Here is a 15544-nt window from a genome sequence, read left to right as displayed (position 1 = left end):
TTAAAGCCATATGGGTGCATTGGACATAAACCCATTAAGATGTTGTTTTTATAGCGCTATTTAATTTTTTATTTTGATTTGTTTATGGCACAGAGAGAGAGATATGCTGTTTTGTCAGTTTGCCCATTTTTTAAATTGATTTGATTTCATTTTGGAAATGAAAGAAGTCATTTTTTAGAATGGAAGCAAATACTGAAAGCCCTGGACTAGCCAAAAATGGATTTTATTTTTGACTACCTTGAAACCTCTCAACCAATTAGTCTGTAATAATTAAAGAGGCTTGAGTACAAAGACTTCATAGAAATCCGATTATTTTGGGGGTGGGGACTGGGGGGCTGCAAAATCACGTGGCACATAACCTCTTGATGCTCGCGCACGCGGCGTTGCGCTTGCAGGAGGTGTGAGAGCCCCCATGCCAGGCTGCAGACGCTCAGTGTGCGTGCACACACTCCTCCGCTTTCGCTCGACAGACTGGATGAACGATGCGTCTGTTAACTGTCTCAACTTTGCTCCTGTCCTTCAGCCCAGGTATGAATCTCAGCGCATCACTTCGAGGATTCACAGGAAACTTAAAGAGCTTCAGTGGAGCAGTGGTGAGGGTGCGGGGAGTGATTTATTTTTATTTTTTGCAGATGTTGGTTAAGCAGGAAACCCGGCGCCAATCCTGCCTTTCTTAAATGTAAGCAGATAGCTTTGATTCCAATTTTTTTTTAAATATAGATAGTTGGATCTGCTGACACGTAGATGTTTAATTTTCTTCATATAGTCGCCAAATGTTGCTGTGGCACTGCGCTCCTGCGCGCAACAGACGTGAGAGTTCGGGTGAGCCTGTCCACTTGCGCACGATGGAAGCTTTTTTTGTTGGCTTTTTTCACAACTGGTATAGTTGGAGTTTGAGTTTTGAAATACTTTTTGGGTTTAACAGATGAAAGATTTTCAATAAAAAATAAAATTGAACAAAATACAAATATGAAAGCGTTGAATTATGCTATCATGTATAAACGTAATCAGGTAAATTGCTGCGCAAAAACTGCGTTTTAGGTAACATTCGATCCAAAACTTGAACATCAGCGCTCATTTCCGCAGACAGCTATTAATGGAAACATGATTTTTTAGGTTTGCTAATCCCTCATGTTGAGTTTATTCCTCAACCTGATGAACATGTGGTGGCTGTGAAGGTTATGATGAATAACATCCTGTTTATTCTTATAAACGCTTTGATGGAAGTGATCTGCCTGTGCTGTCGGCTCCCCCACTGAAGGAATGACAGGAAGAATACTCATGCATAGTCTGCAGTCAGTTCGATTATAGAGTTATCATTTTCTTTGGTCATAAATGCTGCTCACTTCATGGGTTTCAGTGCAATTAGAAAATATATATTTCTGGTTTGACTGTATACTACACATTGGTTAATTTCATGTTGTATCTTTGTCATAGTGGGCATCATTTTGGCAAAAATTGCAATTTTAACTGTAAATTATTAGATAGAAGCAGAATATAAATATAAAAAAACATTATACTGCATTCTCTAAAGCAGCTGAAACATGAAAGAACACTTGTTCCGTATTTTCTCACTTTCTTATATTTTGATTGATACTATGCTAAAAAAAGGCACTTTTAAATTAAAAAAAGGAAAATGTTTAGTCACACTAAATAAATAGTCCCATTAGGCTTAGCTATTCCTAAGAGGGAGTTGATATATCATAAAGAGTTGGGATCACCATACAGAGACCAGTGGAACACCACTGTTAATGGAAAAAGCCGTTTTATCCTTACAGATTTAACATTGTTGGATGCATGGAGGTAAAATGTGGGACCAGTCATAATTAAATGATTGGAGTAACTACCAGGTCTAAGTAAAGGGGGGACAACAATTCTGAGAGCAACAGGAAGAGCAGCAAAAAGGTTTTGATAAAGGGTCAGAGTTTTGTGAGTGAAAGTATTCTCTGCAGTTACTTGAGATTTAAAATTTAGTGAAGGTGATGCATCTTCAAACAGACAATATAAATAATTGTCAGTATTACAGAGGGAGGACCGTTTTTGATGTAAGATTTCCTGTAAACAGAAAACAGTAAACAGACGCCAAAATACTATCACTATTTTTGAGCGGAACATATATTTGGTTGTTGTTGGATGCTTTTAAGTGACACCAATTTTTAAAGTAACAAAGAATTCTTTCGGATTCGGCCTGCACAATAAATCGCAAATTTATCGTTATCACAAGATCAAGCTGTGCAATAGGCATATCGCAAAAGTCAGCGAAAATTGTGATAAATGGCAACCTTAAATGTGCTAAGACAATCTTAAGGCAGCTTGAAGTATATTTAACTAATCAAATAAATCCCTTTATGCATTTGACCAATCAGATGGCGTTCTTTTATGTTAGATGCTCGCCTCCTATGTTGACAAGGGTCATTTGGAGTGTAATTTAAGTTATGTTGATCCTTACTTAAATTAAACTGTTGCAGTGAAATGGAAATTGGTTGTTGTGCTATTTGTTCATGTATCACATGTTATATCTTCATTGCAATATTGATCATTACCATCGCAAATCGCGTGTTTTCCTCATATAGTGCAGTTCTACTTCGGATAAAAAACACTGGTGACGAGAATATGGGGATCAGAGTAGAGCAGGTACATTAAAAACAGTGATAAAACATGATAAAACAGTGGAGTCAAAAATGTGTGTCTTTGGCATGTGTCTGTCTATGGATTGTTGATAACCAAAACTTAAAAGGCAGAAAAAAACCTTTTTGGTTCTTGAGCTGATATTGATACTCTTGCTGACCAAATGGAAGTTAAAATCGCCCAACAATATAACTTTGTTCTGGAAAATATGAAATGTAGAGTTGACTGTGTTGAACTCCATAAAAAAGCTTTACTTTTGCAAAGAACTGAGGATGGCTGCTGGTAAAGGACGGAGAACAAGCATTAAAACAAAGTCCAGCCAAGTCCCACTTTTGAGATAACATGAAAGCCACCAAATTCTCAAAAAAGGCAGTACTTTGTTCAAATTAACCTGTGAGTGTACTGTGCAACTCTTTTTTTTATTTGCAATGGGTGAATAAATAATTTAAAATAAGAATTTCTTTTTTCAAACTTGTGAACTTATTTTTTGAGTGTTTTTTAGTTGCAGTCATTGTTTATACAATGACATTTTTTTTTTTTTCTCAAAACTTAATGGATAAACTAAGGTCCAAACAGGTCATACTTTCTGTTTTTCCATTCAGAAAAGGTGTAAATGCCACTGTTTGGCTGCTTTGTACAGGAAAATAGAATCGTTCATCTCTAGTAAAAAGTTTGGTAATATTGCTCTGAATGAATACAGCATTTTCCATAAAGCATAGGTGGCTTTAATGCTCTTCGTGGTGGGTGCACTCTGAAATGTAACATGAACAGATCACTGTCTCTTCAGTTTTAGCCTCCATCACAGCAGTTTATTACTTTAGAAAAAGCAACCGGCAATAACAGTAAGTTTTCTATAAGATAATGACGTTTTGAACACTGTTACTTTACAAAAGTAACTTATTACAGTGAGGTATTACTTTTTGTTGTAAGGAAGTGTCATAGACCAGAGTCTTATGAATTTAATTTCTAATGCTCTGTATAGATTTTTATTCTTTTTTGCATGATGATGCTTTTATATTGTTTGTGGTGCATTTTTAGTAGTTTTAGTTGCTTTTATGTTGTATAAAAATCTGTACAAAACTTTAGAAACAAAATTTAAAGACTCTGGTCTCTGACAGAAGCAGTGTAAGGTATTACCAATGTTTATTTTTGGAATATTTTACTCTTTATATCTTTAGTAGCACACGTATTAAAACAGATGCCTGAAATTGTACCTAGAAATCATGTTTGTGAAGCATCTATTGTGCATTTCTGAAACATTTATTGTGTTTTTGTGAAACAGTGTGCACATTTGTGAGAAACAATTGTGCAATTGTGCCTGTGTGAAATATTTAGTGGACATGTGTGAAACATAACGTGTGTGTTTGTGAAACACAATGTATTCATTTCCAAATTTATATTGCACGTTTGCATAAAATTACAGTTGTGAATCAAGGTGTATTTGTGAAACAAGTTGTGTGCATTTCTGATTTAATTGACTGAATTAACTCCTTATTCATGTGCTTTCACTTTACTAAAATAGAAAACAAAATCCTAAATTTATATTTGTTATAATTCTTACTTTGTGTCACTTGTCATCTAAATGTAAAATTCTGCAGTTGCATTATAAATATTTTGCTGTATATTTGTCACTTTATATTGTGTATTACTGCAAGTTTTCCAAAGATAGTTATGTAGATGGTCGTGTAACTGATTAAGATTCATAAAACCGTAAAGTTGTAAGATAAGGGATTTTATTTTCTATCCCAATAGTTAGTAAATTGTTAATTAACTGATTTTGAGACCTACATAAAGTGTGTAACTCTGTGTCTGTTGCAGGGCTGGCCCTTCAGATCCAGTGTTACCAGTGTGAGGAGATGACACACGACTGCTCCACACCAGAGTTCATAGTCAACTGTACAGTGAATGTGCAGGACACGTGCCAGAAGGAGGTTCTAGTGAAGGACGACGGTAATTCCACCTTTTGAACCTGTTTTATATTTTGGAACGTAATATTTTCTGATTCAAATTCCACAGAATGTCTGACATTGAAAGAAAATGATCAGATTTTGCTTATCTTGGGAAGTTTTTTGTTTTTTTTTATTGAGAGACTTCTTTTAAATTCGGCTCACTGCTTATTTATTTACACCATCAAATCAATACAGCTTAAAGCTTAAGTGACACAAATTGAGGCAGTGATTTGGAGGCTGTTGACAGTTACTCCCTGCCAACACCAAATAAGCAGGATTAGTTTGTTTGCATTGTTTTCTCCTCATACAGAGAGCAACGCTTTTCTCAGCTTTTCCTCTGGATTTCGATCAGTCACTAAAGACTGCTTGAGATGATGCCAAGAAAACAATCTCACATTGCTGCCCTGCTCCATGACCCCTGTAATACAGAGATCTCAAAGAAAGCCAGCTTGTCTCTCGCTCAGCCTTATCCCAGGCACTCTGCTATGGAGCAGAAATCTCACTGATCTGAGGTCAGAAGAGACGGAGCCTATAAAGCATGAAAGCCATAAGTGGAGCATGAAAGTCTCAGCTGTAGGTCAGCATTTCAAGGAGCAGTCATGAACACAAACAATGAGATTGTCATCTCGGGGGAAAAGGTTTAATCTATTGTGTAAGGCAGGGCTCAATTTTTTAAAACATACATCTATCAAGTCTTATTTTTTTCAATTTGTAATCCAAAGTCAAACAGATATGCAATATATTGGTATCAGTACAATCAAAGTTAGATCATTTAAATTTGTCATTAAATGGAAAAAATACTCTTGTTTAAAGAAAACACATGTATTTATTTTAAACGTATTTAGCAAAAACAGAGTTCAAGTTCAACTCCACCAAAATGCTAAATTATTAAGTGAAAGGGTACAGTCAATAAAGCTCTCTTTGAAAAACGTACAAGTTTTTTGATACATTTCATCCGATATAATCTACTTAACTCAGCATATACCTTTCAGATCTGGGTTGGCACATCGAGACAAGAGAATCCATCCATCCATTCTCTCAGCCCACTACATCCCTTTTGGGGTCACAGGGTTGCCAAAGCGTGTCCTGGCTACTGTTGGACGGGTCACCAGCTCGTTACAGGGCACACAATCCCTCCCACATGCACACCTAGGGACACTTCAGAGTACTTAATTGACCTGAAGCCTATTTTTGGACTGTGGGAGAAAGAAACCTGGAGAAAACCCACAGATGGGAGAACAAACAAACTCCACACAGAAAAGTCCCAGCCGCGATTTGAAGCAAAACGTTCTTACAGTGAGGCGAGAGTACTAACCACTGCACCATTATGCAGCTCCAACAAGATAATCATATTAAAAAATCATTTTTACAAGTTTGATACAAATTCAGCAATGAATCCTATAATCAATTTTCCTCAATGTCTGTCATCAGTGCCAAAAACGTAATGGAAAGTTCAACACTTCCCAGCAAAACATTTTGTTTTGTGATTTAATTAAATGAACTTGAGGATAAATTGTTGTGTACTGGATTTCTTTTGTTTAAATAACTTTGGAGTGATAAAGTATAGAGGGACATAGCATTACTCTGGTTCAAAAGACACTAAAAAAATGCATTAGTTTACCTAAAACTGAAAAAACCAAAGTTTTATTAGCAGATGCTGTGTTCTGTTGTGCAAGATTCAGAGTAGATTGAAAGTTTTGTTTTACAGTCATTGTGTGTGTTCTCTGTGTTGAAAATTCTGCAAAAATCAGATTCCAACATATGCAACTTCATTATAAGTCATTGAATTTTGGAGCCTGTGAGTTTTACAGCTGCTTTATTAATAATTAAAACAGCATTTTTAGTGTTTTGTGTATTCTTGCTACAGTTTGTTTTTGCTCTGAAGTCTCTTTTACTGTAAATGAAAGGTGGATTTTTTAAAACATTTTTTAAAATTGTATTTTAACTTCTGATGAGCAAATTTAATAAAGCTTTGCTGTTAAAGACCTGTATTTTAATGCAAAGTGCATTCAGAGTCCACTATAGTATCTACAGGTTTTAAATAAGAATTTTTCCTCAATGACTGGTTATGTGCACTCAAGCCTTTATCTTTTGTGTTTTTGTCACTGGGTCTTTGCAAGAAAAGGATAACTTAGAAATTCACTTTGTGCAACCTTATGACTGCTTTTCAGTGCAAATGAAACAGTGGTGTTCAAAGAAAACACTTTGAACATTTGAACAAACACAGATTTATTAGCATGGCAGCGCTGCAAACACTTGAAGCCCAACCTTGAAGTTAGCTTCTGATTCACACACTCCAACATCAGACATCTCAACTCTATCTGATTATTCCCCAAGTGTTAATTATTGAACTGTACTGAATTTTATTCTCTGAAATATGAAAACCTGATCTTAGTGTGTCGGTGCTGTTTTGCATTAAACAAAACGGTAACACTTTATACTAAGATTCCTTAACAAGCTTTGTTAACACATTAACAAGCATTATAATAGAATTTTTAGGGTGTTAGTAAGATATTTCTTTGTACAATAAGTCTAATAAGGTTTATTAAATTAGTTAACACATTTAAAAGCATTATTATTAGGATGTTTTTAAGAAGCCAATGATACATTTATTGGCATTATAGATGCCTAACAAATGTGTCAGTGTTAATAACCTTAATAAGATTTATTGACAACCTTTTTTAACAAATTAAGAAGTATTATTATTGTTTGGGGTTCTGGTACAGAATCAAAGATGTACAGGGCTTTTTTTTGTTATCTGTGTGAAAGTTTAGAGAAAGTCTAAGAGGCCAGTCAATTGGCTGAAAACGAGCACGCCTGTTTTGCTGATAAGTTTGATTCACAGATTCATTAGCCAATGGTAAATTAGTTCATCTGCCCATCTTTGATTCTGTACCGGTCGGTCGTTAGTGTGTTAGCTTTAGCATGGCTCCTGTAGGTTTATTGCCTTCTGTCGTCAAAAATAACTTACTTGTGCAACTTTCCAGTGGATTTGGAAGCAAGGCAACAGTGGTTGAATGCAGTTGGCATTGAATCCAGCTAACTGTCTCCTGGTGATGAGATTTGCAATTAATGTTTCACTCAAGATAGATGCTAATACTTTATCCTTATTAGCTATGATGCTAGCGTCATTCGACACCGGTCCCTATGTTTTTTTTGTTTTGGTTTTATAGTTTAATTTGTCGGAAATAAATTATTATATTTCTTTTACAGAAAGATTTTTGTATGTTTAGTCTGTTTTAATGTTTAAAGTTCTTTTTACAAGCTTTTATGCTTTGTGGTTGTTTGTGGTAAAAGCATTCCACACTTTAGAGGAGTTGCTCCAAAACAACTAATAAACTGGTAACAAAGTTAATTAATACATTTGTAAAGCTTATAAGCAGTTTAGTAATATGGATTTTGAAGACTGGTCTGACTTTAGATGTTAATAAATCTTATTAACACTTTCAGGAATTTGCAAGACATCTATAATGCTAATAAATATCTTACACATTAATAAAGCCTATTAATTTGTTAAGTTAGTTAATCAAACTTATTAAGCTTATTAACACTTAGGCTTGTGTGAGACATCTATAATGCTAATAAATGTCTTACCAGAACCCCAAACAATAATACTTCTTAATTTAAAGTTTGTTAATAAATCTTATTCAGCTAATTAACACTGACAAATTTGCCAATAAATGTATCATTAGCATCTTAAAAACATTCTAATAATAATTCTTGTTAATGTGTTAACTAATTTAACAAACCTTATTAGACTTATTGTACTAATAAATGTCTTACTAACACCCTAAAAATTATATTATAATGCTTGTTAATGCGTTAACAAAGCTTGTTAAGGAATCTTAATACAAATCAAAACTAGGAAATGTTACGATAAAAAAACTGATGAATGACATTTACAAAATTTTACATCCATTGGAACACAATGAACTGTATCGTGGTATTTTACTTTATTTCTTAAAACTTTGTTCTCTGTAGCTCATTCAGAGACCGATTTACCTAGTCTTGGTGCAGCATAAAAGAGACATGTTTTCCCTAGATTTTTCCCTTAACTTCCATTTTGTTAGTGAGAATTTCAAGCTAATTGCATTATATTATGGTTTTGATATTTTTTGTCAGTTTAGAGCTGTTTGTGGAATATTTTGAGTGGTGCCTTGTTTTCATGTTCCTGATGTTGGAAACATTCTATCAAGGACATTAGGAAACTATTTTTTGCATCCTTTGTTGCTTCCATCATCTCTATTATGTCTTTAGAGATGATAAAAGAGTGAGCTTTCATGTTGAAGAGGGCTGTTTTCTACCTTTGTTCTCAAAAAAGGGATGATTGCTCCACTTTTTCCTAGTTTAGTGTCTTCTGTACCTGTTTTAAGAATTTGAGAAATATATGCCATGATGATGCACATCAAAGAAGACGTGCTTTTTTTGGAAGATAGGTGTTCATGTGCAGAAACAAATACTGTGTTTCATTTATATACTTTGGATTATGTGTTTTTCTTTTTTATGTTGCCATGCACAGCTGTGACTGCAGCTCACTTCTCCCCCAGGGGATCGGTCAAATGTAGAGAAAAAATTTCACAAACCTAGGTGCGTGACAACTACCGGGGCTTTAACTTTAATGGGACTTTTACATGCAAACCCAGGGAGGATTTGAACCAGGGCCGTTTTGCTGTGAGGCGACACAACACCCTCATGTAACCAAATTTTCTTCATTGGGATGTAACTATGTAAATGTTGCTTTTTTGTTAATATGGTGGAATAAATTGGATGGTTGGATGGATGGAGGGATGGATGGATGGATGGATGGATGGATGGATGGATGGATGGATGGATGGATGGATGGATGGATGGATGGATGGATGGATGGACTGTCGAGCTCTTATGTCTCTGAACAACTTTCTCCAAAAAATAGACCATGCTTATTTTAAAAAAACATTAATTTAGGAGAGTGTTGTTCACAATGACATAAAATACATTAGAAAGTTATCTGATGGATAACGTTAGACAGGACTGTCTCAAGAGTCAAAATAATAAATTTACATGAAAAGTATTGGAAACTTTTGCATGGTTGTGCATTTATAATGTACATTACAAACATTAAAAATGCTATATATAGATTGTGCGTGTATTTGAGTGTGTGTGTGTGTGTATGTGTGCATCCATAACTGTCTGCATAAAATGTTTGGTGAATTTTTGCGAAACACTGGTATTTTTAGGACCAAAAATAAAGTGCTATTCACATGTTTCCCTGGTCCAGGCATCCTTGCCTCAGTGCTTCTTGCAGTGGAGCTGAATTCACTGGTAAGGAAAACTTGACTGTGGAAGAAGAGGAAGTTTACAAATGCATCAGTATTAATGAGAAACATTAGTAACAACTTGTTATTCTTGCTTATTTTTATGCTTATCATTAACATAATTTAAAATCAACAATTTGAATAGAGAAAAATCTAATTGTTTAGCAAAATTTGTATTACTACCAAAACCGTTTACCCTTCATTATAAGGTCTCTTTCTTGTCAGTTTCTTGCCCAAGGACACTTCGACACATGGGCGTGCAAGGCAAAGGGAAATATTCTAAATATATGTCCTCCATCATGCAAAAAAAAAACAAAAACATTTTTAAAACACCCAAAACATCATTTTCATTGAAGTGGGTCTAATAGTATTGGGTTTTCTTTGGCCTAAACTGTATTTACATCAGCTGTTTTGAATTGCATAGGATTCATATTTAACCGTTATTTTTTTTCTTCGTAATATGTCATTAGGATTACACATTATCCCAGAGTCTCCAAAAACACAGCTATAAACTTTATTTGATGGTGTTAATGCTCCTTTTATAGTTTCATAGGATCAGGAAGCACTTACACCTGTGAGCTAGTATAACATGTTATTGCCACATGGCCACTACTTTACAGAAACACCAGCAAAAAACATGTTATAATCTAAATTACAGGTGTTTTTATCACTTATTTTCCCCTCTGTTGTCTATGGACAATACCCAATGGCACTCTGATGCAAAATATGTAATGACCAGGCTAAAATCTTTACTTCCTTCTTGGCAGCAGCTACAGCACAACAATTTTGTCACAATAAGTATATAACATAATACTATTTCCATTACTGTGCAAGTAAGTACACAATAAATACAGTATTTTACCTGAGAATAAAATTCTTGAAACTAAAAGTTTAGTTTTTTCTGGAGTTTAAAAAATTGAGTTTAAAAAAAGTCAGTCTTTCTTTTTTATTTTTGACCATTTTTTTATTTTTGTAAGTTTTTGTTACATTTTTCCCAGTTTCTTATGGTTTATTGTCTCTTAAAGTTTAGTTGATCATTGAATTACTCTTTTATTTTGTAGTTGCACCCCTGTTGTGTTGTTTTTCCACTTTACTTCCTGTTGCAATATGGTATGTCAATTGCCACACCTGAGTTGTTATGTCTATTGTTTAGTATATATCTCTAAATATTTTTGCAGTGTTACAGCGCAGGCCCTTTTTACATCAGGGTTGGAGAACAGTTTTGATCAGACTTGCACCTTTCATCATCCTGAAGTGGGCATTTTTGACAGAAATGTCGTCCTTGGTTTCCAGCAGATGGCACACACAGGATGATGACGCTGTTTTTGCAATGACCCAGCCAAACCTAAAAAGTGGCTTCCAGCATTGCCAAGTTGTTTGCATATGAATGTCATCATCTTCTACCGTTCATTCCCTTTTGGGGTCACGGGGCTGCCAGAGCCAATCCCGGCCACTTGTGGGCAAAGGCAGGGGACACCCTGGACAGGTCGCCAGTCTGTCGCAGGGTGTATATAAATGTCACAAAGTGAAAATCCTCATATGAGCCACTTACACATTGTTTTACACCTGATTACCCTCATGCAGCTAAAATGCATGCTTCACTTGTGTGCTGCAACAACTGTCTTGGTTTTACATTGATTTTTGTTGTGGGTGTTTTTGTTTGAGATCATTATATCAATAAATGAAAAACTTTCCTTTGCTTTTACCAATGCTGAAAGTCTGCTCATTATACATTCTGTGAAAATTCTTTTTTTAAAAGACATATTTTGCACGCTCATCGTTATTGTTCAGACAAAAACTGATGTTATTTAGACTTATTTGCATAATCAGTAACAGGAGTAGACTAGGCAATTCATGGAGTCTGTGAAACTGTACTCAGTTTTAAGCAGTTTTAGATGTATGAAGTATAATTTGCAGAAAAGAGGGTATGCACATTCTTGCTTCAGACAATTTCTGTGCATAAATACTTTCTGTTGGATAAACACCTAGTTTCATTTTTAAAACAGTTTAAAACTTCATGAAAAAGCTCCTGCACTTCTGCTTTCCTGTCAGTTTTGCAGTTGTTTTGCTTTGTTCTGTTGAGTTATGATTTTAAAAAAAATTTCCCCACACATGGATTCCTCCAGAGTCTTCCATTTAGGTCTACTGCTTAATGCTTACACCGTGCTTTTACTGAGAGGCTGATTTTAAAAATAAGGTTGGCGTGATGACTTGGCTGATCTAGGCACATCAGCGTAAATCCAAAAAAGACATTTACGTATAATTTCCCTTAAAGTTACAAACCCCAAGATCAAAGAAAATATGTCTATCCAAAAATTACATGCAATCATCATGCACAAACGCACTCCATCCTATCATCCCACTACAAAACCAATGTCTTTTTTTTTAACTTCAGGAATGCACTACCGTAAGTCCTGCGCCTCATCAGGAGCCTGTCTTATCGCTTCCTCTGGCTACCAGCAGTTCTGTACGGGCAAGCTCAACTCCGTGTGCATCACCTGCTGCAACACACCACTGTGTAACGGACCCCGGCAGAAGAAACGGCCTCAATCATCATCTGCCATCACCATAAACGCACTACAGCTCCCTGCATGTTCCGTCTTTGTTCTCCTGCTGCTGGTCTCAATCCTGTGCTGACACACCTTTGTACAGAGTCAAAATGCGTGTTGAAAAACTGACAGCAGAGACATTTTGAACTGGAACTCTACACGGACAGACTTGCTTTGAAATATATAAATGTGGGGGAGCTTTAAGCTGTCTGTGCTGTTGAGTTTGTGAATTTTCTTCTGAGCTGGAACATTTACACAGTTACATAAAAAAATAGTAGAAACTAGGTGACATCAAAACCATGACTGTGGGTTGTTTCAGGACAATCGGGGTAGAGAAAAAGCTTTTACCAGGAAAAATTGGCTGGACACATCAACACCATTAGTCCTTTTTATTTACATTATCACAGTTTTAAAGTCCTTTTTAAATGAGTTCAGTTAAAGGCATCAAATGCGTTCATAGAAAAACAGCATTCTGCCACTCATTCTGTTATAAACTCCTCTTTACTTTTTTAGATTTGCACACAAAATCATGAGAGCACATGTTCATATGTAAGACTATGCCACAAAGGCTATCATGTTTTTAAAGGGTGCTGAACAGTTCGATATGAAACCAACCGGCAAGAATTACAAGATTCAGTACGGAACAAGATGTATATGTTTCTCTGTCAGATCTAAAGTAGCTCTCACAAAAACAAAAACAGTGAAATGTGCCTGCATCAATACTGAGCAAAACTGGCTCAACATAGGAGTCCAAACACCTGAGAACAGATAGATGAAGGACAATCAATCTGCAAGCAGCAAAGCAGCATGTTTGTCACAATGAGCTTGCTTGTTTAAGTTTTTATCATTTCTCATTACCACAGATGTTTGTGCTCCCTTGCGTTGATTTGTTCAAAGACCTCAGAACGATCTGACTGTTAGACAGAATTGCCCAATAAAAGGAAACAAAACATAATCAACATGGGATGACAAATTGCATCAATTTTCCCAATTACTGAAATGAAATATATAAGGTAAATATATAGAAACTATGTTCATATGCTGATTATAAAGTTTTTGATATATAAAGTGTTTAACTCATTTTCTGTTTCTTTCAAAGATTCCCTTTGAAACAAAAGTGCAAATTTTAAAAGCACCACAGATATCCAGGTGAATAGTTGTGGGCTGACTGTGATTAAGGCACATATTAGCACTGACTCATCTGAGGTTCAGTTGTCTATCTGGCACATTTGGGGACCTTTTCCCGAATAACTCAGCAAGCCCACCATCCTCTGTGGGATCCATCCGCTTTGACAGCTGGCTAGAGGATGACGAGCCAGTTTTCAAAGTGCCTTTGCAATGTTCAAGGACTGATGTTTTCTTTAAATGAAAAGGAGAAGTTTGTGACATTAAGTATAAGTGCGGTAATTAGGAAAGGATGATCAAAAAGAAAAACACCAAATATGGCAATTCTTTATAAGAATGTAATAGGGGTTAAACAGTTCACACCAGCAAAATTATTTGACTTGCAAAAGTAAAAGTCTGTTTATGAATCTGAATACTGAAATATGTGTGTTTATAGAAGCTCTTTCTTGTTTTACAATAAATACTTTTATTTAAAGTTTTTCATATTTATAGGTGATTTAAACATTTAATGTATTTGTGTGTGTTTTTTTATGTTTAGACATACCTTAATGGTCACATTTTCCTAAGTCTGTTGTTTTGCAGCCGTTTCTGCTATACAGCTGCTGTTTTTATAGTCATTCTAAACAGGGAGTGCATTTGTGTAAATAGCATTAGCATTTCTGAATGGGCCTTAGTGGCAAAAAGAATGTTCATATAATATAGTGGAACCCATTAGTTCAACTGTTTACCATTATTTAAAAGAAAGGGATTTTATTTTTGATTAAATTGAATAGAGTTTGTTATAACAATTTTTGACCCAGTTACCATGTGACCTTCTTTAATCAAGCTTACATTGTGTCTAAGATGTGAGGAACGTTCCTAGTGATGTTTTCTGTCCTTATAAAGTATTTTTCTGTAGTGTCCCTGTTTATGATGATGCTAAAAAGACACAGTGGAGCGTTAGAGTTTTTAGCCATGTTTGTTTTATTGCATTAAACTGTACAACACATCATATTTCAGTCTCTGATGGCACGTCTATCCTTGTTTTCTGAGCTGAGTTTGGCTCCTCGATCAGGCTGTGGTGTGCTGGAGGATTTGAGGTCCCACTTAAGTCACCTGCAGCTAAAAATGTTGTAAAAGTGGGGGAACCGTTCTCTCGTGGGACAGGGGTGCGACTCGCCCTGTTACGACGCAACGATTTCAGCAGCAGAGGCTGGAATGAGCGTGCAGAGGCAGCCTGGGAGAGGTTGACATTGCGCTTATTGACGTGTTCGATGGTGAGGTGACAGCGGAGCACCTGCAGAAACACCTCCCTGAACTGTCTGGATGAGAGAGTGTAGAGGAACGGGTTGAGGACGGAGCTCAGGTAGAAGAAGGTGTCTGCCACAGGGAGGAGGGTGACGTAGCTCCTGAAGTAGGAGGCAGTCCACTGGGACTTTGGCACAGCGGCCATCATGAGGCGGCGGATCTGGTTGGGAAGCCAGCACAGTGTCAGGGATCCCACAATGAGACCTAGAAACACAAATGCAAAACAGTAATGAATGAAAAGACAAAAGAAAAAAAAGCTGCTTACATTTGCCTTTTTTTATTTATTTATTTTTAGCTTGTCCTATCAAACAAATGAGCACACAGGTAGGAGCTGAAAGTATCTTGTGTTGGACATATTTTACTGTAAGGGGGCTCTGGATCTTCTAGACACTAGGTGTGTCCTTTTGTAAATCAGGCTAAACTTTATTTATATTTTGCTTTTTCTGGTGTGGCAAATATAGAAAAAGGAACAAAACATGAGTTGCAAAATGCAAAAACCACATTAAAGTCCATTTTATGCCACGTATTATAAGAGTTCAAGAGGAACATCAATCAATCAATGCTTTACTGTATTTTGTCTAAACTGTGTGAGATAAATGTAGCACAATATGTGCCAAATCATTAACAAAATACAGATTTATCTTTACTTTATTTCAATAACGGTTTGTTATAAGTCAAATGTTTACTGGGGCGGCTGTGTTGTTAATGAGGA

The 15544-nt window shown here is 35.8% G+C and overlaps 2 protein-coding genes across 3 annotated transcripts in view; one reads left to right on the top strand and one right to left on the bottom strand.

The window, feature by feature from the left end:
- The first annotated feature begins 349 nt into the window (after window positions 1-349).
- Window positions 350-14538, top strand: lypd1 (LY6/PLAUR domain containing 1). Of its 2 annotated transcripts, XM_020713129.2 has the most exons (4): window positions 350-528; window positions 633-679; window positions 4447-4578; window positions 12267-14538. In XM_020713129.2, exons 1-4 carry the CDS (start codon window positions 413-415, stop codon window positions 12506-12508), a joined length of 537 nt encoding a protein of 178 aa, XP_020568788.1. In that variant the 5' UTR covers window positions 350-412; the 3' UTR covers window positions 12509-14538. The 2 variants fall into 2 exon arrangements, with proteins under 2 accessions (XP_020568788.1, XP_004081728.1); XM_004081680.4 differs by lacking the exon at window positions 633-679 and having other exon boundaries at window positions 382-528.
- The window catches only part of gpr39 (G protein-coupled receptor 39), a 34516-nt gene continuing 33461 nt past the window's right edge, over window positions 14490-15544 (bottom strand). Inside the window, exon 2 of the mRNA XM_004081831.4 lies at window positions 14490-15036. Within this exon, the coding sequence (XP_004081879.1) occupies window positions 14534-15036 (503 nt within the window). The 3' untranslated portion in view covers window positions 14490-14533. The remainder of the gene's footprint in view (window positions 15037-15544) is intronic.

The sequence above is a fragment of the Oryzias latipes genome, chromosome 21, assembly GCF_002234675.1.
Source record: "Oryzias latipes chromosome 21, ASM223467v1".
Lineage (NCBI taxonomy): Eukaryota > Metazoa > Chordata > Actinopteri > Beloniformes > Adrianichthyidae > Oryzias > Oryzias latipes.
This window is presented reverse-complemented; position numbering and strand designations above follow the sequence as displayed.

Bases quoted from the DNA above. Each gene is read 5' to 3' on its own strand.
- lypd1 (XM_020713129.2), top strand. From the start codon at position 413: ATGCCAGGCTGCAGACGCTCAGTGTGCGTGCACACACTCCTCCGCTTT. The intron at 529-632 runs GTATGAATCTCA...TATTTTTTGCAG, and splicing joins GCTCCTGTCCTTCAGCCCAG to ATGTTGGTTAAGCAGGAAAC. The intron at 680-4,446 runs GTAAGCAGATAG...TGTCTGTTGCAG, and splicing joins CAATCCTGCCTTTCTTAAAT to GGCTGGCCCTTCAGATCCAG.